This window comes from Lepidothrix coronata, unplaced genomic scaffold, assembly GCF_001604755.1.
Source record: "Lepidothrix coronata isolate B3197 unplaced genomic scaffold, Lepidothrix_coronata-1.0 Scaffold55, whole genome shotgun sequence".
Classification (NCBI taxonomy): domain Eukaryota; kingdom Metazoa; phylum Chordata; class Aves; order Passeriformes; family Pipridae; genus Lepidothrix; species Lepidothrix coronata.
The window spans coordinates 333,378-359,311 of record NW_016690235.1 but is presented as its reverse complement, the minus strand read 5'-3'; the positions used below and the strand labels follow the sequence as shown (position 1 = coordinate 359,311).

Genomic DNA, 25,934 nt, shown 5'->3' with positions numbered 1-25,934 from the left:
CACCTAATTTCACTGGGTGCTTTGCAGAGGAAACCAGAGAGCAGCTCCTTCCTAAGATGTGGCCCCAAGATGCCACTGCCAGAACAAGGCATGCTTCTGTGCACAAGCTGGCTTCCTGTGTGGCTGCAGAAGCCTGATGGACAATGAAATCTTGTTTTTTAATGGTCTCAGTAGAATAACAGACCAGAAAGTTTCTGGTATGCACTGGAGATTAATCTATTTGCATTTTGGTTAGCCAACAAAAGTGCAACAGTGCATTCATTCTAAGTATGTTACTGTGCAATATTTACCAATAATGATTTAAAAAGCTGCCAGACTAGTGCAGTATTCATGTTACAAACCTTCACTTACTTCTATACTCCTAATGAGACCCTGCAATTAATGAACATCACTAGAAAGCAGTTTGTTGGAGCATGAGCTCCTTGGCACTAAGGTCATTGTTCTGACATCTCTGGGAAATGCCCGGAGGACTGTGGCTGCTTCAGCAAACACTGCGACCATTCAAGAAGTTCTATACTGCACTTATATCTCACTACCTTCTGCACTCACTGCCCACAGTAATAACGAGTCTGAATAAGAAACAGCTCATGTATTGTTTGGAAACATGTTGTATAATAGTTGCTTCTGAATTTTGATACTTCCAGCTACAAAATTCATAGCTCTTCTTATTAGTGCTTCTAATAAAGAATGCCTTAATTGGGTTAAACTCTACTACTGTTTGTATGGAAGAAAAACAAGTCCAGCAGGAAATAGCAAGCTGGCTATTGAAGGATCCAAGTTTTTTTTCTGAGACGTTCCCAGTCCAGTTCCACAAGAAATGGTTTCTGGGGAAGTTATCAACTTACAATGAATCCTGAGCACACTGGGATGGGACTTTGTGAGTCTACAAACACAGGTGTGAATTCATGCTTGATCCAAAAAGTTCAAAGAGTAACTAAAATAACCCATTGGAGGGTCTTGGTGATGTGTGCATTTACAGAATCTGACAGTTGTAGTGCAGCTATCCACTGCTCTTATTATTGGTTAACTTAACTAAAATGAAATCTGAGTTGCCTTTAATATTTGCAGTGACACTCTCTTCCTCTCCATTGGCCCCCATCCTCCCAGATGTTTCAAACATCTGCTCCTTACAATGTGTTAAAATCCTTACACACCTGCAAGATGATCTGAGCAGATTCTGGCAAAATAGTTTTTTTTGTTGTCTGTTGGTTCTGGTGAGTCATAGTCTGTATTACAGAGCACAAAGTGAGAAGGAAAACGGCACTTACACTGCTGTCGTCCATCCTTTCTCGTCTCTTAGTTTTGTGTGTTTCATAATCCTCCATCAGGGTCTGCATCAGGTTCTTGGGTCGCTGGGCTCCAGCAGACTCCTCGGATGGAGGGTCTGACTGTGAGACAGGGCCTTCGGTGGTAGGGGATGGAGGAGGCTTGATCTTCTCTATCTTCCCTGCAATGATATGAAAAAGAAAGATCCTTCCTAAGCTGAGGATTCACAAGCTGTTTACCAAAGATGACAGCTGGAGAACCATTTTCAGCAGGGTTTGAATGAAGAAACAGTTTGGAATGAGGTCTGTGAAACAATCTGACAAATCAGGATGGTCATGGACTTTAAAACCACTCTCCCTCTTGCTGTAATCCACTACACCAGAACACTATTCAATCTTTTTACAAAACCTAGAGGAATCACCAAATGACACAATGTAAGTTTTACCCACTGCCATTGTTCACAGTAGTATCTTCCTGAACTACCCCTGTTCCCTCCTACAGGATACATTTCTGTGATTTAGAAATGTTTTTAAGATTCTGGAAAACTGCAAGATTTTTTTTTTCTGGTTCAGACAATACAACACACAGGGACCGTGCACAAGACATCCAAAGAAGGTATGTTGTTAAGCACTGCTGGCTTTTTCTCTTTTTCCAGTAATTTATCTGCTTTGTAGGCAAGAAAGGTTTGGGGTTGATCCCTGGTGCTGTTCTCCCCTGCAGCAGTTCCCTGCAGGCTGCACAGGCTGCTCCTGTAGGGAGACCTGTGGCAAAACAGGATCAGGTCTCTGTCCTATAAACCCTTCATTCAGGTAGGGCTCTTCAGTCTCCTGGTGGGAGGAAAGTCAGAGAGAAGTCAGGTTTCTCTCTAACTGTGCCCATTTCACCCCATGGAAGCCTGTTTTAGGTACAGTGATCCCAGTGGCGGGTAAAAGGCATATCAGAACAAGGAAACCACTTCTACAAGCTGCAGGAGAGCTCAGGGGGTGGACAACCCATGCTCCTTTGGGAAGGACAGTATGCCTTTCTGATTGCCAGGTACTGGTCTGGGCTAAGCTACCCACCTTGTCCTGGTAGGAAGAATGAGGATGACAGTGGCAGGTCATAGGAATAATGTGCCAGGGTTCTCAGCTATGACAGAAGAAAGCAATACTGAACCAAAATCAGATTTCCTTTTCTATGGGACCACCATCAACTCCTTGAAATACGACATTTCAATGGATGAGGGAAGAAAACCAAACCAAACCAACAAACAAACAAAACCCTCAAAAAAACAAAACAAAAAAAGGAGAAAAATACTCACTGTAAACCCCTTAAAAATAAGTGAAGTAATCAGAAGGATAATACAGATTTTCATGAAACTCGCTGCTGAGGCAAAGGAAAATCCTAGCTGCTCCTTCAAAAAGCATCATGACAGTGGCAGCCACTAGAGAGCAGCCTTGAAACATCCTGCAGAAATCAACAGCATTTATTCTTGAAGGAAGAAGTGAAATCTGAGTAGACACTGCAGAGGTGTTTTTACAAGAAATCTCCTGGCCAGGCTAGTTTCATTTCTGATCAGTGTTGGAAAACCCAGCATGACCAGTTTCTCACTACAGGCTTATCTTAAGCTGGGCGGTGCAGGGATGAGGTTGGGAATTCATCCTCCTTGTATCACCCTACCAGAGAGTGGAGGGGGGGTTTCTGTGGGCCCAGGTTCTTCTCTGGGTTGCATCAGGTTGTCTTGCTCCACAGACAACCAGGAGTTATGCTGCCAAAGTAGAGGCCAACAGGAGGTCCTGAGCTGCCCAGCTGCACCCATCTGTGACTGCTCCACAGGAGAGAGTAAAAACTACTGTCACCTTGCCAGTGGGGTCCAGAGGGTAAAAAAGTGTGGTGAAAATAAAAGGCCTGACTGAGGGTCAGACATCTTCCTGTATTACTTCATTCTTACACTAGCAATTGCCTTAGATGCATGCAAGTAGTGCAAAAAGAATGAGAGTTCTCAGATGTCTGCCCAACTTCTGCTTTCCCCTAGGGATGTAGACACATCACAGGATGCTCAGACTCATGGACAAGCCTAATGGCTGAAAAGAGCTCCTTCCACTCCAAATCACCTTTGGGGATCTACATTTTATAAAGAGGGTATCTCCAAGGAGATCCACTGCCCCTGGCTGGAAGGCCTATCAATTGTCATATTCATATATTCACAGAATCATTAAGTGTTGCTAAAGACCTCCAAAATCACTGAGTCGAACCTTTGTATTATATGTATACTTATATATTGTATATGCATACACTGTATGTATATGTACACATGTATGGATACATATATAAAATAAAAGGCTCTAGCATCCCAAATCTACATGTACACATTTACTGTCTACTTACAGATATTGTTGCCATTTTTTAAGACATCTGCATAGCAAAGAAAACTTTTCAAATTAAGACATTTCAGCAAGATAGATTGTTTCAGGAAACCGGTCTGTGCTGGAGTCAGGGGATAGCTGAAGTAGACAAAAGAAAAGGTCCCTCTGGCAATATGGAGCCATTTAAGGTGAAAGGTGGGCTTCTTTGCTCTTCTTGAACACCAGGTGAGCAACACAAATAGGCAAAAGCACAAACACACAAACATTAAATAAAGAACCTCTCAAAGATCCTTTCACTTCATAGACATTCTCCACTACAGAAGGAATAAAAGAGCAAATGACAAATGAGCTGAGTTTGTATGCCGTTAAGGCACTCCTGGAAGTGCTCACGGGATGACTGATGAGCACTCCAGAGGAATCCTTGAAAAGAATGATGAACTTTGCTTTTTTTCTTACCAGTGCCTATAAAGGGGGGTAAGGAAACAGCATTTCCCATAAACATTTTTGCTCTAGCCTTTCTCAAAATTCTGATTTTAAAAAGGAGTTAATGCATATGTATTATACCTGGTCCTTATTCTTTACAAGCATACAAGGCATTAAAAATTTTGCAATGGCCACAAATATTAAAAATACCTTGCCCCAAAGTTTCTGCCTCTCCTCCCACTATACAAAAAGTAATTTCAGGCTACAGTTGAACCTGAGAAGCTTCCTTAGTGTAGGTACTTATCAGTGAAAAATAGAAGTGGAAAATAGTTTTCAGGCTGAAGAGGCTCCTCTGACAAAGGCTTAAGCTCCACAGCTGCCACTCAGGATAAGAAAGTAGGTAAAAGAAAGAAAAAGACAACACACAGAGGTCCCTCACTATTTGGAGGCAACAGTTAGCTAAAATTTAAAGGTTATCTGATTGCTTGCATCTCTAAGTTGCCACTCTCCCACTTGGCTTACACCACCCACTGAAATTAGCTCATTTAGTGAGGGCTGAGGACAACAGAGGATGACTAATTGGTGGGCAGCTCTCCTTGATGGGTGTGCAAGTGGGTCTGAGTGCCTGCATATGAGTGCAGGGAGTGCAACGTGCCTTCTGCCTCGCCTGGAAACACTTTAGTAATAAGCACCGAAAAGGCAGATGTGACAGCTTCCCAAAGCTTCTCCCAGGCGTAGCTTCTTGTGTGAGCAATTTCCCTATACCTCATCATGAGACAGCAAGATTCACAAAGGGTTTCTCTCTAACTGAAAAGCCTTCACCAAACCAAGACCTCTCATGTAATGATTTTCACACCTCCTCTGACGAACAGGATTACCTAGACCCAGGCACTACAGAAAGTTAGATACAAGTTCTTCATAGTCTAAGTTACTCCTAATAAAAGGAGCATGGGAATTACATCACCAAACTTATGCTGAATCCTCTTGTGTCACACTCTCATCATCCTGCTCAAATAACCTATCGGACAGCCCCAACTGCTCTGCCCAGGAGAGATGCTGTACCATCTATACACTGTAGGAGGAAACCACTGGCTTGCTATGCAGCTGCTTGTGCCATGCCAAGTGCAGCAGAAGCTGCAGCAAAGCAATACAGGAAACTATCAAATTTAAATAAAGCTCCATAAATATTTTGGGACCCACAAAGACTATCCATGTAGCCATACTCAGACACTTTCTTGGTTTTTCTTGAGTTTTCTCACTCAGGAAATCCAACATTTTGTGAAAGAATTTGCATAGGTTCTTCATCTTTACCTTTCCATAAGTACTCTGGACAAGTCTTGTCCTGTGTGCACATTCCACTGAAATTACCCTGTGTCTTGACCCAGTGAACTGAGGTGGGTTAAAAGGTTGCTTCAAATCACCCCAAACAACTTGGAAGGACACTTGTTAGCACTACAGAGGTTTATTACTGGAAGACCTTTTGGACTGTGCTGGGTGGTTGGCAGACAAATTGAGTGCTACGGTCAGCCGTAGGAAAGTTGTATTGTCACAGTGAGTAAAACCAGCCTGTTTGCTATCTAAAATAATTACAAGTTACTTCATACATACACCAACATGAATGGTGTTAATCTTCCACATTTCAGTAAAATTACAATGCAGTTCACTGCAGTCCTTTTTTGTGGTTGGCGTTTCTGTTATCCACCTAAGTATCCATATCCACAGCAGTGAAGAGCAGCAGGAGTAATAAATAACCATGGAACACCTGGAGTCCTAGTAAAGCTATTGTGCCCAGACCACCAACTAAAACCAACCTCATTGTAAGGCCATTGCTAATTAAGTTAATTATACCTCCTCAAAAGAGTTCTGGTGAGTTTACACTTCCCCACTTAAAGGTTTAGAAATAGATTTTTCAAATTTAGACTTGACCACTTAATCCCTTTCTGCTGAGGCATCTTGATGTTAAAGTGCCAATTCTTTCTTTCAGAAAGATAATTTGCTGATGAAAGTACTTCTGTTTCTTCTTTATTAGTAGTAGTAGTGTTACTGTTATTTTTCTTTGTGAAACTAGATATTCATTTTACAGTATGTAGTGGGTTTCTGTGGCTGGGTTTTGGTGGGGGGGTGGTTACAGGGGTGGCTTCTGTTAGAAGCTGCCAGAAGCTTCCCCTGTGGCCAATGCCAGCCGGCTCCAGGACAGACTTCCTGCTGCTGGCCAAGGCCAAGCCAATCAGGAGTAACAGTAACACCTCTGTGATAACACATTTAAGAACAAAAAGTTGTGGTGCAGAAAGAATTCCAGCCAGGGAAGAGCGGAGTGAGAACATGGGAACAACAATGCAGACACCAAGGTCAGTGGAGATGGAGGGGCAGGAGGTGCTCCAGGCACCGGAGCTGAGGCCCTGCAGCCCCTGGTGCAGACCATGGTGGAGCAGCTGTGCCCCTGCAGCCCATGGAGGACCATCGGGGTGCAGAGACCCACCTGCAGCCCATAGGGGAGCTCATGCTGGAGCAAGTGGATATCCCAAGGAGGCTGTGACCCCATGGGAGCCCCCAGATGGAGCAGGGTCCTGCCGCAGACCTGCAGCCCGTGGAGAGGGAAGCCCACACTGGAGCAGGTTTTTCCTGGGTAGCACTTGTGGCCCCTGTGGGGGGACCCACGTCAGTACAGCTCATTCATGAAGGACTGCACCCCATGGAGGAGTGACCCACTGGACAGCTGTTTGGGAAGAGCTGCTGCCTGAGGGATGGACTCATGCTGGAGAGGTCCATCAAGGACTGACCTCTCCCAGCTGTTATCTCAACTTATGAATCCTTAGCTGTTTTTTTTCTTTCCTCTGTCCAGTTGCAGAGGGAGAGAGTGCCTTTAACAGGTACCTGGCATCAGACCAAGGTCAATCCACTACACAGTACCAGACACATTCTATTAGCATAATCCTTACTGTGTCCACCAGAAGCAGGTGTTTTTTTTTGCTCTGTAAATCACCTCTGTAACTGGCTGCAATTCAGCTTTACAGCCAGACTTTTTTGCCGGTGATGAGTTACATTTTGCCTCTGTTTTTGCAAATATTTAAAAGATCCTGTAAATATTAAAAGTGGCTGCAATCTTGCAAGGGACTGTATGGTATTCCTCCTCCCTATTTTTAAGGACACCTGCAAGCTTTAACTGCAGTACAGCTGGCTAAAGGGACAGCAAGGATGAGATGAGATGAGATGAGCTTACACACCCTGCAACTCTAAGGGTGCTGAGCTGATGTACTCCAGCTGAGAGCTATGCTGAACACATCTGCTGCTCAGAAAGTACTGAAAGCAGAAAATTTAAGAATGACTTTGGCAATGTTCTTTGTGGGTTTTTTTGATCAATGACATTCTTAAACATTGCCACATATTCATCTTTTCCTAGAAATTACTTCTTTGCCTTGTCACCAGCTGCAAAATGCAGTAGCTTGAGTCATTGGCTAATAGATTCGATTTTCTTTCTTGAACGTGTGGCAGTTGGACATTTTAAGGGAACCTGTCTGGAATGATTCATTATAAACAGAAGTTTATCATTTTCTCTAGAACATAACTTATGACAAACATTTTTACAGACACAAAGTAAATGCCTTGTTGAGAAAGCAGAAGTACACTGTTTTCCCAGATGCTCCATTAAAACAAGCATTAGTGCCAGCAGTACTTCCAACAGCACCTGTGAGTAAAACACAATCATATCATTTTGAGCACTTTCAGCTACAGATGATGCTGTTTTTGAGAGAGGTCACGAACACACCTTTACGCAATGAGTCCTCCTGGCTGACGTCTGTGGTGCCCTATATCTCACATCTTGTCAGCTATTGCTCAGAACACCTCAGTTTAGAAGTGGTTCCTATTAAAAATGCTATTCTGTAGGAGTAATAACAATAGCACTCCAAAGAAAGGATTGATATCTGCTACATTTTTTGGCAAAACCCACAGATTAAAATCATCCCCTTTGCAGAAGAAACAAAACCAAGTATTAGCTATTTATGTGTTCCATAACACTCCAAGTTCACAATCATATGGGTAATGAAGTAAATCCAGATCTTACTCAGGCTTGCCATGACTTTCAAAAGAAAATGACCACCACCAGCTCATGTTTACACCAGTGGAAGTAAGGACACAATCTAAATACTCTGAGTAAAATGAATACTTCTTCACAACGATCACTGTTAATAAACTCTTAAGTACTTGCAAAGCGTATGTAGGTATATGCTTATAAAAATCACTACATAGTAAGAAGTCTGGTATGTGGGTTTTTTATATTTTTTTTTCTGTATTATATTAAGAAGGCATGAGTGGATTTTGATTTTATTTCTTGAGAAGGGGAAAAGAGATATGCTCAACTGCAATGAATGTCCCCACAAGAACTCAGAAACTGATCAGTCAGAGGAGGACTTCTGACTCTATTAGGCACTTTGTTTGTGATGCCTGTTTAATTCAGTAGTGAATGACACCAACTGAAACACATGGCAACTCATGACTCTGGAGATCATTCTACAAAACAAAGTTCATTAAGGCCAAGAAAGACCTGAAAGCAGAAAGCAAAATACACAGAAAAAGAAATCTGATTCAAAACCCCAAAATCTGTGAATCTCCACTACATTTGCACTTCCTTAATGACATGCAAGAGAACAGAAAGCCTGTTAAGAAAGCCCTTGTATGTTTGTCTTTCAAATAGCCATACAGCTGCAAAGACTGTTGTTGTCCTTCCCTGAGATGATCTTAAACTACAGTGAGTGGTCTTAGCAGCATAGGAATAGACATGTCATCCTACAATCAGTGTGGCAGGGGATGAATAGAGCACAGTGTTTAGTAATAATTATCAGCATCTCTAAGTTAATACTGCACTACATTTGTGAAAAAACAGAGCCTTCCACAGGTGTGCTCACGAACTGCAAGGCCGTCCTATGCAGTCCTCCTGCCTGCAATTTCCTGGCAGATGAAGTCATGACCCTCCCACACCCTGCAAAACAATGTTTTCATTCAAAAATGACATAAAACTAAACCATACCTGACCCTTCAGTCACATTTCACTTTCCCTCTAACACTCTGGGCACTTACCTGGTGCAGTTTTGTAAGACACGGTTCTGGTGGGCATGGGTGGTACACTCTTTGTAACAGGGCCTGGTGCCATTTGCAGACCTTGCCGCTGCCTCTTCAGCTCCTCTTCTCGTTCCTGGGCAGCTCTGATCTCTTCTTCTATCATCGACAAAGTTCGCTGTTTCCTTGACCGTAACTTGAAAGGGCCTACGGTCACTTCAGGCTCCTGTGTGGCCAGGATGGAGGCCGTGCTCCTAAGCTCAGCTGCCTCTGAATACTTGCTGAAATAGCTGACTTCATGTTTGCCTTCCTCCACAAGGAACGGCTGGCTGGCTGAGTACATGGGTGACTGCTGCAAATTCTTCCCTTCTCTGAGTCCTGAGTCTTCCTCTTTTGAAGTCTTTGGTATGGTGTCCCTTTTTTCTTGAACTGGTGAAGACACCTGGGGTGGCTCAAACATTGGGTTCTGATGCTCCTTGGAGGCTGGAGCTGGCCCAGTGGTGGCTGGCTGCTCTTGGACTGAGATCTCTTTCTCTGCTGGTATTTCTTCTTCCTCGCAGTTTCCTTTATCCGCCTGCTCAGCTATGGCTTGTTGGATGGCGTTTTGAACAAGAAGGCCAGCCTGGTACTCCAGCTGGTCATCCATCAGCATGGAGTCTGCCAAGGCAGAGGAAGGGGATTCACAGCCTGGGTCACTGAAAGACTTGGAGATGCCTTCACTCCTACTCTCTGCTGGAGTGTCGGCCTGTGGGGTCTGCGGCAGGGAGAAATCTGCCAGCGAACTTTCCTGCAGGGCGCTCATGGTCTCATTGGAGGCACCACTGTCGCTTATGTTATCCATGCTGAAGTCATTAGAAAGGGTCTCCAAGACAGTGGTATCCTGAGACCTAACAGACAAATCATCCAAACCTGAGTCAAGCTCCTCTGGAGGGGAAGAGGCGCTGCCTGACTTTGGGAAGTGGTCTAGAATTCCTTGTCCATCATCCTTCACCACTGTGAAGACCGCTCTTGCACTCGTGAATTCTCCATCCTCTGCCCACAGTTTTGAGGCTGGTCCAGCTCTGGGGCTATCACTGCATGGTAGCTCTCTTGCTGTGTCAACCACAGTAGTCTGGGCACTTTTGTCATCTTCTGAGGTACAGGAGACTTTCTGTGCTTTGACAACTGGGACATTGTTACCTTCTGTTTGCCCACAGACTGAAACAGGTCTTGTCACAGAGGACATCGGCTTGTCCACATACGGAGAATTGAGGCTTTTGTAGAAGGGTTTGATGGAGAACATCTTGGGTGTTCCTGACCGCCTCGGTGGGGCCTGACCCTGAGATGGACCTGTATGCTCCATCAGCTGGAACTGCTTTCTGGCAGCTGAGAAGTCAATCTGCTCAGTGACGATATCCTCTTTTTTGATATTGACTGACTCTGGGGCTACAAAGGAGCAGCTGACCTGTTTGGGGGATGCTGGTGTTGCACCTTGCTGCTGCTGTCTCTCCTTGCGCTCCTTGTACTTCTTGTGAGATTCCAAATGATCTTCATCCAGTTGATCCTCCAGGGGCTTCTCTTGAGGAGGGTTCCACCATTTGGCAGCAATGTTGGGGTTCTTCTTGACAGCCTGGCTCTTAATGAGTTCCCTTCTTTCCTTTTCAAGTTCCATCATTTCTTCCGATTGTCTCACTTTGCGGACTCTGTATTTTTCCTTTTCTTCCTCATCTTCAAAGAGCTTTGAGGGCTTTTTGTCTTCATGGAAGGCTCGCAGTTCAAACTTTGCCTCTTTCTTAAGGGTTGTAAGAGTTGTTTCTCCATCCTTAGAGGATCTTCTAGAACTGTTTGAAGAAGTGGGACTTCCTGGCACCTTCAGACTCTCCCTAGTGTCTTCTTTCAGTCCACCCAAGGAATGGCCATTAGATTTCAGGTTCTCATCTGTTATGCTAGCTTCACATGGCTCAACTTCCAAGGCTGCCTGCTTGTCAGCTACATTTTCTTCCCTTTCACTGGGTCCTGAATCTTTACTGACATTAGCAGATGCTCCTGAGCCATCCATAATGGAGATTGCACTTGGTTCAGGGGAGGATGTCCCATTAAAGGTACTATCTGCAGCAGAATCGCAGCAATTTGCTTCCAGCACTTCATCTAGGTATCTGATCTCCTTAGCAACTTCACTGTCCAGAGATTCGTGCCTTTCCTTAAGTCCATTGCGGCTGGCAGCAGAGGAAAAAAAGTGGGTTGGATTGTCTACGGGATGTGGTGAAGCCACTGTGGTGATGCTTTTGTGTTCAGAAACTGGAACTTCAATTTCCATTTTCTCTTCCTTTGTAGCAAGCACAGTAGCTGGCTCCAAGAAATTGGCACAGTTTTGGTCTCTGTTTTTTCTCAACCGGATGTCATCCTCAGGGATTCTGGAAGATTTCTAAAATAAGAGAACAAAACTATGATGAAGTCCTAAAAAAACTCACCCAATTTTTTGGGAGGTAAACGCGATCTGAAAACCAAATCCTAGCACTTCTTAAACTTGAGATTAAGGCATTCCCTCAGAATGTGAGAAAGCAAGGCAAACTATTAACACAAAAAACAGAATTTATCGTACCATAAACTGTAAAAAGTATTAAAACAACAACAAACTTTCATTTAAGGATCTCCCATCTGCTTACCATCCTCACTTTGTCATTTTTTCATGCCTGCATCTTGATATGTGACTAGGACTGAGCTCTGGATTTCTAAGTTAATACTGACTTGGCAGTTTAGACTTTTCAAAGATTTGCACATGCAGCACACAAGACCTATGATCTTGGTATTTTAAAAATGCTTTCCACACCTAAAGGAAATCTCATAATGCTTCTACAGATGAAAAGTATTACTGCCCCTGCTTTGCAGAAACAGATGCTTATGTGCAGGAAAGTGATTCATATCAAGTTTGGAAAAAGGATGTGGCAGGGAATACTCATTTTTTCAGTGGCTCAATCCTGGTCATCAAACACAGGGTAGAATTACATGGTGTTGAAGAGACATGGGGTCTTTCTCCAGCCCACACGGCAACCCACACACAATTGGACCTGAGAGACAGGAAGCATCTGCAACTCCCATGGCATGAAGATCACCACAAGGAGCATGACAGGGACCAGAGTCATGGTCTCCTCCCTCCCACTTCTTTGATCTGCAGTGCAGATGCACTGGATTCATATTTCTCCCTGATGTGTTGCCTCTGCTTACAAGGAGGTTACTGAAAGAAACACTATGTTCAGGTACAGGCAGATTTTACTGGTCAAGCAGCCTAATGAGCCTAATGAGCCTAATGAGCCTTACTTCTGTGAGTAAAGTCTGAAGGAACTTCCAATTACATTGGCAACATACCAATTAATTCCTCAATAATTCTATATTGCAAAAAGGAAAAAAAAAAAAGAAAACACCCAAAGAAAAGGAAATTTTAAACATCATTCTTCAAAAAGAACTTGCTAACTCTTGCTAACTTCCTACATCATGAAAACCAAAAGGGACACATCTATTTACTTTGACTAACTTTTTAAAACAGAAATATGGTATCTGAGGTCTCTGTTTCCCTTTCTATGTGTGTTTCTATGTGTGAGGCATGGGCTTGGAAAGCAAATGGCAACGATCAAACCCTGTGAACTCAGTGGCCACCAACAAGGGCACCATTGTCTGCTAGTCACCCCCGCCCCCTGCTGTTCCTTATCCAGCATGCTATTAATACACACTGCAGCAGATGATGATCAACAAGGAGCACAATGGCACTTACCAGTGACCTGAACAATCACATTGCTGCTGGATTTACATAGGCAGTCAAATGCATTTGACACACCTTAAAGAATTACAGGCAGTCAGCCGGAAGAGCTCTTTCTAAAAACACTCTGAAGATCTTTCTGTCTAATTATGTAGTTGTACACGTTTGAAGACACTGCTGGCTTCAGCCACTAGATAAGTCTCGTCTTAATAGTCCTTAAACATTGGAAAAAATCTTTAAAAACAATCAATCTGCTTTTGTCTACATATTTTACTTGACAAACTTTACTGGTTCTGCTTGCTTCACTTCTTCACTTTCTGTTGAACTCAGAAATACTCCACCAAAGGTCTCTAGCAGCACTTTTCTTAAAGCATATTGTATTTTTCGTCATTTAAATATCTAAATGTGGCCATTTTCTTCTTTAGTCCTATTAAAGATATATTCAAGAAATCAGATGTTTTGCAAACAAATACAGAACAAATATAAAAAGTCCTTACTTTTTCAGGTGGGCACAGAAGGAATGAAAAAAATCATAGATACGGTTTCTTTTAACCTGAAAGGGCAAGAATTGCACTTCATCTGCTCGCAAGGCTCCACCAACACAAACGGTACTCAGGTGACAGGATTAAGACTGCAATATCTGTTTGATATCTGGGTTTAAATCTTCCCTTCTTGACTCGCGGGTGCAAAAAGGAGTATGTTGGTTCCTGGAGCAGCATTTGTAAAATGTAAGACCGATGGCTGTCCTCTGTTACACAAACCATGGGTACGCAATTATGCTCCTGCTAATATTTGCTTCTAACTAAACAGATCAAAGCCACTAATGATATTGGTAGGTAACTATGTGTCCTCTGCAGCCACAGGAATATATCGTCAATGGACACAGAAAATCAGTGGCACTGCTGCCACTGAAGCACACCTACCTGAAGAGCCAAACCAGAGTAAAAGGGTCCCCTGTTCCTGTGCTTCTGGTACCTCCACTCATGGAGCTGGGAATATATCCCTGGTGGTCCCAGAGACTGCATTCACTAAAGCATGTCTACTTCCGTCACTGCTTTAATGTATGAACCACTGTGGATCACACCACACCTGGATATTCCAATTAGATGACAGAACCACAGGTACAGTGTTCTACTTGAATCTCTTAGCGAGTAAGAGCCTATCCTCTCATCATAGCTGCAACCCATAGCTCACAAATAAGGCACACGCACAGAACTGTCTAATCAGGGCATGCATTTGTGATGGCATGTAACTCTGAAAGAGTATGTGTCTCTGCAATTAGTGTGGCACATGTAATTATGTAGCAAAACAGACAATTATGCAGTAAAAGCTCTGAGGAAACATTTGCTACTCATTGGAGGAGGCTTTCTTTGCTAGAAATTAGCAACTGAGCATGAAGAAGGGCTCCTGGAATGGCATAGAATCCAGCGAGGAATGCTAGGAGAGGAAAAAATACGATTAAGAACTCACACAATTTCCTTCCTCAACACATTCTGGCAGAATCTGGGGACAGCTTTGTGAGGTCATGGCAATGAGAGTATGCTCCAAGCACTCCTGTAAGAGCAGAGTCAATCTGCTGATTCTAATTACTTTTAGAACAGAACTGAGATAACTAAGGATGGAAGCAGCTGATTAAAAAAACCCAACTTTTCAAGACAGCCCAGGCCACAGAGCCTGCTCAGGATAACTGGCTGGGTGTGGGAGAATGGCACGTCAGGATGACGACACCGACACCGTGCATGGGAGGAGGCTTGGAGGAGGAGGGCGGTGGGACACACACAGACCCCCTGCCTCAGCTGTTTGGCAGAAGCAGGCGAGCTTTGCAGGGGACTGCTTTTGCTCCTCAGCGATAAACCCCACACCAGCAGCTTTGTATTTGCCGCCTACAGGGAGGAGGCTTTTCAAAGCCTGCACCATTACAAAGACCTATGAATGGGAAATGGGCTGCATTCAATCCTAACTGTAGTCAGCAATACAGCATTCACAGAGATTCCTTTAAACTGCTCATCTAGACCCAGATTTTCCAGAAGTTGCTGTTACATTTACACAACCTCTGAATGTGCATTCATTTCTGTTTAAGTCAAGATGCAACGGGGTAATTAGAGTCACTTCTACAATGCTGCTGCACTTTACTAAACTACAGTTATTAGCAGCTTAGAAAATTATTAGCATATTTCCTCTTTGGTTGAATTCTTCATCTACAAAAGTGTAAGTGTTTGGGAAATCAGTTCTTTTAGAAGGAAAAAAATGTGGGTGTGCTACTAGCAAGACCCAGCAAACCTACTGCCAGTGCCTTCCTTTGTTTGATGCAACACAAAATGCGTAGGGAAACAAGGGGGAGGCAATCCTTCTGAGCCACATCAACATTCTTCCGAAGCAACAGTGGCTGTGGTGAGGACGGAGAGGAAAAGAGAAAACGACTGAGAAGTTTTATGGTTTAAGAATCTAAAACAGCTTCCTCATTGCACGATCCTACAATCACTCCAGCCAAGTTTCAGGACAGTTTTTGATATTGTTGGTCTCCTGGCTTCATTTGCATTGTCAACCTTCCATTTCTTCAGCTTTCATCTTCTTTTCAAGATGTCCTGTATTTCATCTGCTTCACCTCCCACTACCTGGGCACTGAACCAGTGTTATGTTCAACCCTATCCCCTCTGCTCTTGGATCTGACTCTTGGGCCGACCATACCTCAAGCAATTTTAGTACTAAAACCACATTTGCATGTGGCTGACTGGCTAATCCATAAGTCCTTGATGATGTCAACCATCTTATCCCTCTCCACCTACTGTCTTGGCCTGCCTCTCTTTGCAAATGAGAAGGAACCAAATGATGGATTTGTTAGGAGGCTGACTCTGGCAAACCTTCAAGAGAGCAGCTACTTTCATTCATCTCACCCTTTGGTCACCAGTCACCACCTGCGTAACAGATGGAGCCAATCTCAAACACTACAAAGATACAAAAATCAACTGCACCTCTGTGCTTCTAGACAGCCCTCTGGTCCAGGGACAAAACCCCTAGTCAACACAGGTATTGCTCCATGCTTGCTTGTGACAGCAAGTATGGCTTTAGAGAAGTCATTTTCTGTAGAAGGATGGTAAGACACAGTGTTGCAGCTCGTAACCATCAAGAAAAGCCTAGAGTTGTATGAGGTGGTAGCACCCATCCATCACAGCTCATTTTCTCCACCACACAACAGGTGCTCATATACAGGAGCCATCATCCCACCCCATCCCAGATGGGAAAGGCAGCCCAAACCACTGTGGCAGCTCCCGTCTCACAACAGTTCGTGCGCTTCCTTCATCCCTCCCATGGCAGGCTATAACGGGGCAGCTGCCACCCCATTCACCTCCAAAAATGTGGTAATCCTCCCTTGTCACTGGAGGGACAAGAATGTACCAGTGGAAGCCTTTGCAGAAAGCAGTCTGAAGACACAGGCCAAAGTCTTTGTGTTTTGGAAATTTTCTGTTGAGGGGAGCTAAGAGAAAGCAGTAGCTAAAAAAAAAACCTTCAGAAGATCCCAGAACTGAGGCAAAAACAGGGATATAGATGATGATGATGCAGAGTTCAAGGAAAGAAAGGGGATTTCTACTGACATCCCCTACAGCAACCATTAATCTTCATTAAAAGAAAGTCAAACCCAAATACAAACTCAACGTGTTGCCTTGTTCCTATGTAAAAAGGTCTCCTTTTTTCACACTGTATTTTATACTAACACCTAAGGGTTTTAAAACTACTATGGAAAGTTTTGTCCGGAAAAATTACAAGTTTTCACTTAATGAAATAAAATTCAAGTTTCAGAGAAAAATAAATCCTCAAATCCTGTAGTCAAATTTTGAATTTAAGATATGATAAGGCACATGCTGGCACTACCTTGAATAGTTCCAGTCATAATCCTGTTTACACACAAAAAGCAAAACCTGTTCCTCTCAGAGGAACAGGTGCATTACACTGTGCATTACACAGTGTCTTCAATACACAGACCAAAACCACTTCTGGTAACTGAAATGTGTAAGTGTTGAGTGTCACAATGACATTCTCCATAAGCAGCTCTCTATGCTCTTCAGTGACTATTTTGAGGTAGCCAGACAGTACAATCTTTTTTTTACGGAACGCTGGCTTGTCTCCTAAGCTCTTCAGAAATCACAAGGGTACATTCTAAAAATCAATGCAATTTCATACTACTTCCCCCTAAGAAGCAGTTAAGGGCTCTTTTGGAACACAGACAGTAATAAGAGATGTGTTTACTTGGACAGTTTGCTGTGTGGCATTTTCTAAGTGGTCTTCCTATTTCATTTTCTCATCTGTTTTAGAGAAGTTGTGATTGTATTTGTTCAGGAAACATACGAAAAGCTTTTTCATTGCATCTGAACCACAGGCTTCAGCTTCCCCACGTGATACACTTTAAAGCTCTTTTATCAAATCAAACTCCAGTCTTCTTTTGCTGCTGTAATAAATTAAAGATGGATAAAACTATTAATACTTTAATGATAAACATATACTATATGGTAGGATGTTTTAATGATGAGCCCATAATCAATTGATACTGTATTTTTCCAAACATGTCTCTATAGCTCCAGTATTTTCTGTGCCCTCAATGAGAAATAGCTGAAGTTTTTCCTGGGTAAGTCAGGATCCAAACTTGGAATAAACCTTACTACTTCCCACTAACTTCAAGGTATGTAAATGAGAAGCAGTTTTCTGCAGGAAGGAAAACACCTGATCCTGTATGCCAGTTTTTTCCTTTGCTTCCTGTAAATACAGATCTGGCCTCTCTGCGAAGAATTTGCAACCCAAATGACTGGATTCCACCAATTGCTATAGGAACAAGAAAAACAAGTATCTTCCTTCTTTAATGCTTGTGCAGCTGTTGTAAAAATGCAACAATAAAAGGCTAACTACTTTTTATTAAATATTTTGATTCATGCAAAGAACTGTAACTGCATGAAGCACCTGTATGGCCAAAGTTACTTATACAGAAATTAGTATTTAGGGACAAAAGGCTGCTAACTTCTGAATAAAAAGAAATATCCCTTCTGATAAAGAAAAAACATTGCAGAATTTATCAGAGTTGTGATATGGTTACATAGCTGGTAGAAAGGAAAGCAATGTATATTCAAGCGGTGTAGACTTGGATACTACTCTGTGTGGGGCTGGTTAGTTTTGCTATGAAAGTGCTGTTCCATTCTACAGTAATCAAGATGCAAATTTGAAATTACAGGAAGCTGTGATTAAACTTTCCTTTAGAAAGTGCAGCACCTTTTGGTACTTCCAGTCTACACTCCTACTCACACCCCATTTTGTATCAGCCACACATAGGGAGAACCAGGAGCTTCAAAGCACCCAAGAAATCAGTAAATCAGTGATGATTTCAGGTACCAGAACCTGCATTCAAAAGGCCATTCTCTTGTTCTCTACACTGTAATGTAGGTCAGCTTGAAAGCACAACTGAATTAGAGCAGTAAATGCATGCATAAGAATGCTGTTCATCCAGAAAAATGTGTTTTTATCATCACTCTCATCAGTTCAAATCCCACTTGTGATGGTCCTTTCAGTTCCAAAATGATTTCTACCTCAAAAGAAAAATGCAACACCAAGTATTTTTCATATTGCTTCACTCTATTCTGTAGGACAGAATGAGGAGCACAGTACACCCTATGTGCAGGGATGGGAAACAAACCAATTCTGCAGAGGGACAGCACTGGACTCAAGGTCAATACAAACCATGTTTATGTGTTAATCAACCACCCCACCACAGATGGTTAGTACTTTTTAACTTCGTTACGCATTTTTCCTAAGGCTTATTTTTCTGTGGCTTGTCTCTAAAATCTGCCTTTGCTGAAACAAGATTGAAACTTCCAACAGCTGGGATACTTGATTTAAAAAGGTTGTGGTGCCAAGTCACTTAAAATGGTAAATATGATCCACTGAAGCAGCCTCCAATGCTACCTAAGGAAATGCAATGGTTTGCTGGAGAAATAAAGAACACTGAATCCAACTACCACATTTACACCCAATCAGAAAATTATCCCACAGCCTGGCAGGGAATACAATCCTTAAGGAATAGATGGATAATTTCTTCTTCACAGCTGAAGGTCATAGGTGAGGTCCTGTGCCATGAACTGTTGCACTTGCAGAGTCCACTTGGACAGGCTTCCCTTAGCTGCTGATAGTGCATCTGAGCTAAGGGCTCTGTTGTTAGTAGCACTGACACTCAGCCTCTGGTTTGATATTAAGTGAATGAGGAGAAATCCCAACTGAATAAGGACAAGAAAATGTTCAGCTTAAACAGACTGCCCAATACAGATACTGAGCTGAGCAGAACACGACTTTTGAATGTATGCATCAAAAATCAGTTTCACAAAATGCTGCAGCTGAAATCTGCACAGCACATGTCGAGGATGGAACAATTGCTCTGATAAAGCATGATCTAATCCCAGTGGGGAGGGGAAAGGACGGTAAACTAAGCCTTGCTCTTAATACTCTCTAACCCATCTAGATAATGTCAGCACAAGGAAAGAGTGACCTTTATGGTCACTTGCACGGAAAAAAAAATGAGGCAAGGGGATTTCCAGAATTCCTTAGTCTTTTCATTAGGTGCAAGGGGGTTCTTGTTCCATCTAAAGAATGGATCTACAACCCTCCTATGTAAATGAGAGATCTAGAGAAAAAAATAAAGGCATGTTAATCATTTTGGTGCATGAGAAAGGGACCTCCGGAGGAAGGAATTTGGGTTAGGCAGGGGCAGGAGGAAGGCAGTAAACTGAGACAAAAGGCCAGGCAGTTCATTTGCTCTCAGAGCAGATCTTATGGTTGCTAGGAAAACTGTTTTAATAGATGTGAGGAACAGAGATAAACCTGCCATAAACACACAAATAGGCTTTCTGAGATATATTAGTATTGCTAAAGTCTTCTGACGATACAGATTCTTTCACTGGCTCATACAATTCTGTAAACCTGTCATAAATGGCAGCCTAAACAACATTTTCTGAACAAAGATAGATGATCTCTATGCTGGAGCTCTTTCACCCCTTACTTTCAAGGGCAATATAGAAGGAACTGAAATGCTTTAACAGAAGCAACCCCCTACAAACTTTTGCAAATAAAGACTAAGATAATTTTTCTCTTTTTTTATTTCACTTCTTTGCTGCACAAACACCAACTGATGGAGATCATACTGCTTTTAACTATTTCCTAAAGCTTAATAAATATTTCCTGCACTTCTGAAAGGCATGGCTGCTCAATATCTACTGGAGTTTGACAGCCTGGAGCGCTGCCACAGAGGCTATGCTGGGCTAAAGGAGCAAATTGTGCTCAGAAATGTAAGGCTAAACATCTGTTTCTTTGACAGCTAAAGAAGGTTAAGAATTATTATTGATGTTTTGTCTTTATCAAGAGGACTTGTTACAGCTGCTCTCATCCATTAGATTAAGACCCATCACAACAAAATCTCCTTAAATGAAGGTATGACTTTGTAACCATGCAGAGTGCAGTGTGTCTCACTCAATAGTACCCTGCTCTGCCAGGAGCACAAAGAGCAGGACAACGTTTACTCACTGCAGGCCTTGGGAGGGTTAGAGTCTGAGGGCTCAACCAGTCAGCTGGCTTGAGCACTATGGATTGCTTTCTTCAGTTTTTCAAGTAAATGGAGTTATTTTAAAGTTAGAGACCCCTAAAACTCTCTACTAAAAGAGTGCATGTAGTGGCTTAAAAAGGTCCCTGTTTATAATTAGCTTTACCCAAAATATATTTTAGACTGTTACCTCCAGACTCAGGCAAAAGCAGATCACTGGAACATTATAAAAAGAAACCTTAAGGGACACGAAGAAAGGATGTCTACCCTAGTCTTAGCTCAAAAATCACTTGATTTATGTAAGTGAAGAGGGGGAAAATATGATGGTGATCAAAGGATGTAACTGAAGTCTCTGCCAACAGCTGATTTATGCACACAAGTGGGGAAGAGAAGCTGCTTCCAGCAAGAGCCTGGCACACCACCTCCCCTGAGTCATGCTCTCCAATGTGTCACCATGCCCAGAGTTCATCAAGGAACTACCACATAAAAATGCTTTCACTCTAGTCCCTTTTTCCAGAAACACACCACAGATTAAACAACTCTTGGGGTACAAGCTGGAGATTTTACACAAGAGCCAGAACCTTGTAACTCTAATGCACTGCAATTCACAAGGTTCTTCTTCTAAGGGCTTGCATGTAATTTAATTTTCTGGATGGCACATGTAGAAAAATACCCATCCAAAGATACACACCTGCAAAATGAAACCTGCTATCATTAAACAATGAATCCAACGTAGCCAGGATGATCAAGGGACTTTGCCAAACCACTTCAACAAACATCCCACAAGTAAATAATACTTAACAGAAAAGTTAAAAAGAAAAAAAAAGTTGAAATGACTACAGGGTCTATAGAACAGTTTTGCTAGTAAGAGGCCAAATTGGTATAGTCTGTAAGAAGGAGGATGTTGCTAAATTCTCCACATACCATTGCTGTCCCTAGGCTATAAATGTGACCTACCATGTCAGTGTGGTGTTGTGAACAGTTAGCAGCTTCATCTAAGCTTTGTGCATAACACAAACTAAGCATTACAGTCATCTCACTATCTCCTGCAGGAGAGTGTTTCATTGAAAGGGAGACTTGGATAGGATTTTTTTCCTAATTCCTTATTTGGGAAAAAGGCAGTTGAGAAATTCCTGGGAGTAAGAGATCTCCTTTCAGCACCTACTACTTCCTGTCCCTCTGCCCCTGCTCCCCTCTCCTCTTCCAAGCAAAAACTCATTATTCCTGCTGAAAAGTCACTGATTAAATGACCTACAGCACATCTGGACTACATTAGGCTATTATTTGATTAAGGCATTCATCACTTGCTCTTTCAGCAAGTGGAGAATTAAGATAATGATGGAGGAAAATGGTGTTAACTGAACTGGCTATTCCCACTCAAACTGGTCTGCTTGAAAAGTCCTTCAGATTTCTCAGTTCCTCAGTTATAGGTTCTTTTTTACCTAATTACAGGAAAATTAAATAAATAGTGGTTAATTCATTTAATGTTGGCAAGATCATTAAAGCCAATTACGCTGTTACATTAAGGGCTGTATTTCTCAGACAATTTGCTATCTGATAGGAAATGTCTGCTTGGAGGTATTTTAAACAATCATAAAAAGGGTCAGCATTAAACTGCAAGCAACACCTCACATTTCTGTACAAACAGAAGTTTGACACATTCCAGATCAAATTGCTTTAGAGGAGAGGGGGAAAGAGACAAAAATGGCTTCTCAAAAGAGTATTGTTTACTAGCACATCACACAAGACACAACTCAGTTTTCAGTATTTGAAGTGACTGCATAAAACTTCATCTATGGAGTCTGTGTACAGAAAAACAAAAGCACAAGGTAGAAGGAAAGATCATGTCAATTTGGCTTTCAGATGCTTTCCCCTAAAATATTCTTCCTCATTTCACAGGAGTTAAGGAATGTGCTATCCTGGTGCGTGCACTGAGGGTTCATCGGGAATGCTGTTGCTGCTAAATGTGACTGCTCATGGTACTATGTTTAATTTCCTTCAGTGCTAAACAACTATAAGATGAAGCTGAACAGACACCCTGAAAGCGTCTTTATGAGCTGAAGTTTGCTATACAGTGTCAAGAAGGATAACACACTCAACGAGTGGGAAACATACCCCTCCACAGCAACTAAAGAAGTCAGCCAGAAGACTCTGCAAGTGCTGCCTAAGGAATATACTCACTGCATGTGCTGGGTGGTTTCCCTAGTTATCAGATGCACAGGATATACAAAAAGTATCTTTCCTCCTTGGAATCAATATTCTTCTGTATTACATCTATGTAGAAAGTTGCAAATTTCACAAAACTCTGCCTACTGCTTGCAATGAACAAAATAGCTACAAAGAATTTCACAAATTTGTGGTATGGTAAATACTCCTCCCGATATTGAATGATAAAGGCGCAACGAAGATACATGTCACAGGTAAGAAATCTTAGCTTACCCTTACTCTGTTTCTGTAAACTCTGAAGCAAACCCCAAATATGCTGTTTTCCACAAAGGCCTTCACTCCTTAAGTCACATTCCTTCCCCAACTCATTAGAGGACTGTGATGTCATAGGCTGAGGGAGGGCTTGTTCAAAAAACAAACAAACAAATAAAACCACAAGCAAACAAACAAACAAAAAAGAAGAAAAAAGGAAAAACAAGAAAGTAAAAAAAGGAAAAAAGGGAAAAAGAAGAAAGAAGGAAAAAAAGAAGAAGCCCACACCCTCAGCCCACTCACAGAGAGTTCTCTTTTAAAGGAAAATCGCCGTTCACTCTACTCATAAGGAGCATGACTTCACTTAACCTGTAAGGGAGCCATCTCCTTAGGGATACTTTCAAAAGCACTGTGTTGGCAACAGACCTTAAGAGATGTTTTCAGTTAACATAAGCAGGGGTTTACTGTTGTAGGTTCATTTTTTTTGTTTGGTTTTTGGGTATTTTTCTGGGGGGGAGGGGGTGGCTGCAGGGAGGTCCACTAACCTACAGCACAGCATGTGGCTGGCTTAGTACTAGGAAGGAGGAAGCATGAAGGGCTGCTGTGAAAGACACAAGTTCCAAGAAGTAACTAGCAGTACTTTTTACCTACGAGGAATAACAAAATGGCTGGACTATATTCTTTCCACAGAAGAGGCTGCAATGTTAATTGAAGTGCCTTGGGTACCTTTGGTAACATGTTTCAGAAGTCTTAGGTCAGAGCAGTGGTGTACAGCCTGTATGAAAAGTACCAGCCAAATGGAAAACAGCTGAATAGAAGGAATGCAAAAAACCCCCACCCAAATTTAGAAAAGAGGGTGATGAGGAAAGAAAGCACAGTGTTTTCCACAGTATAGTACTTGTTTATTACTGCTGCCTCTGGGCTAGTGACATTTGAGTACCCTTGGATTAGGTTTCCCGGAGGCTTAATAGTTAAAGCTAAAAACATGAGCTATGCTGACCAGATATCCCCTGCAATGGGATAACTTTGGGTTAAAATGGCTTGAATTCAGTGTCAGACGTTGCTATAGATGATACAGCTTAAGGGCTGAAAGCTTACTTGAAGAATAAGATATTGACTTGCTTTCTTACTACTTCTAAGGCATCAGCAAAGGGAAGGCATAGCCATTCTTTACCAGCAGAGATGAAAATGAACAGCAGTGACATTTTTGACAGGAGAACCCTTGAAGGCAGTGGTAGTTCACTTCACCAAATGCTCTACCACCTGCCTGAGCCACATTAAATGAGGCAAGTCAGGTCTCTACAGCGTTAAATGGGCAAGTAAGAAACTCTGTCATCTGTTGAATGAATCTATGAAAACAGAATGTAAATAAGGTCTCACTGGAAAAAAAAAGAAAAGGCACTCAACATTCCTGTCCTAAAATAAAACTGAGTGGTTTTGGTGAGCCTAAAGTGACAGGAAACACTGTGTGCTTTCATATACTACCTCCTACACTGTCTGCACAAGGGGTAGATATTATAATACATTAGTTATAGATTTCACAATATTAGCTATTTTTATTCCCTTGGATCATCCCAGAATTCTACACTATCAAGAGGGATAGGTGTCCAACAGAGAAATAAAATACTGTATTAAAGTGTATGGATTTAAAATGCAATTTCTATAGCTGCTTATTGATTAAATACGAATTTTAAGTAACCCTGCTTCACCTGTGGTCACCAAAAAAGAGAAAGGTCAGAAGATACTTATCTTCCATACTCTTCCTGACACCAACTGTCTAAAGCCCCACAAGCCTGGGAGGTCGCTGGAGGACAGAGCTGTTACTGGAGCACTACCCAGGTATGCAGGAGATGGAGCTCAAGACCCTTGTTTGATAGAGACTCATGGGAGTTGTCCATTTGACATGCAAATACTCTGTTTTCACTGAAGTCTAAAGGAGTTGCACTTGAAAATATCTTTTTTTTTCTTTTAATTACCTGTTTCTCATACCAACTAGTTTTGAAAAACAGGAATGACTTGTCCTTAACATATTGGTATGTTTCAAGAATGAACTGGGCTATTGGTAATGATGTGTGTACAGTATAGCAGTGTAGCTTTAGTAGCAAAGGCAGCAGATACACCCTGTTAAGCCATCTTTTGCTAGAGCTGGCCTCAGATAAACAAACAAGCTTTTCTCCCCTCAGGAATTCAGACCCACCATTACTGTCAGCTTTAAATAAGTTGGTTTTTTTCTTTTTTTTTTTCCCTGTTGGTTGGTTGTTCGTTTTGGGTTTTTTTCTTAAAGCCTTAGTCTCTCCTGATACAACCTCAAGTTTATTCAAAAAAAAAAAAAAAGTTATAGTGCTCTTGGTTGAAGCAAAAAGCATGAACAGAAACTTGAAATGGCTGATTGATCAAGAAATAAATAAAAATGCAGAAATTTAACTCAAAGTGGTCCAAGAACACTTTAAAATTATTCCTCCTAACTTCCTGAAGTGCAAAGATTATTGACATCTCTGAATTTTAAACCATAAACTATAAGCAGTAAGCCCTGGGGTCCTCTGCATCATGCCATACTGAAATGCAGTAAGTGTATGAAGATTGAAATGTAGTGGAGAGACTGTATTAGTATCCACTAAACAGTCAGCAAGTATTAATTTCTGGAGACATAAGGAGCAAGATTGTAAAACACAAGAGTGCTGGCCTCAGTATCTGAGAAAAAAAGGGACCATTATGAAGTGATTTACCTGTTTCAGACCCTAATTTTCCAAATTTGCAGCAGTAATGCACATTAAATGCAAGGATGCTGGGTTTCATGACTAAATCAGTGTATATGGAAAGCTAGTGTAAGGCAGCAACTCCTATTTTTATTCTGCAGATCTGAGGATCCTTAGGTCTACAGCCAAACTTGTCTATCAGAGTGGCAGGTCATATGCAATTTCAGTGCTGAATAGCCAGAAGACTGCCCTGTCCATGCCCTGTAGAGGCAAATGAGATGTGTAAGCTATAGCTCAACCAGTCAACGAACAAGATGTAGGTGCACCATGTTCTCTGCAAGGCTGTTGTGACTTTGGGAGACCTCTTTAATCTGAAACAGCCCTCCTCTATGAACCTTAAAGATACATGATGAGATGTGAATCTGAGG

General features: G+C 42.1%; 1 protein-coding gene across 9 annotated transcripts in view; it reads right to left on the bottom strand.

The window, feature by feature from the left end:
• The window catches only part of LOC108498099 (paralemmin-2-like), a 266,564-nt gene that overhangs the window by 11,848 nt on the left and 228,782 nt on the right, over nt 1–25,934 (bottom strand). For 6 of the 9 annotated variants that reach the window (XM_017816399.1, XM_017816389.1, XM_017816391.1 and 3 more), the window contains 2 exons: nt 9,111–11,493; nt 1,269–1,447 (listed from right to left, as the gene is read on the bottom strand). In XM_017816399.1, coding sequence (XP_017671888.1) covers nt 1,269–1,447; nt 9,111–11,493 — 2,562 coding nt within the window. Of the gene's footprint in view, nt 1–1,268; nt 1,448–9,110; nt 11,494–13,745; nt 13,930–14,292; nt 14,765–22,831; nt 22,885–25,934 lie in introns of those variants that run through there. The other 3 variants (XM_017816397.1, XM_017816394.1, XM_017816393.1) reach the window with 3 other exon arrangements.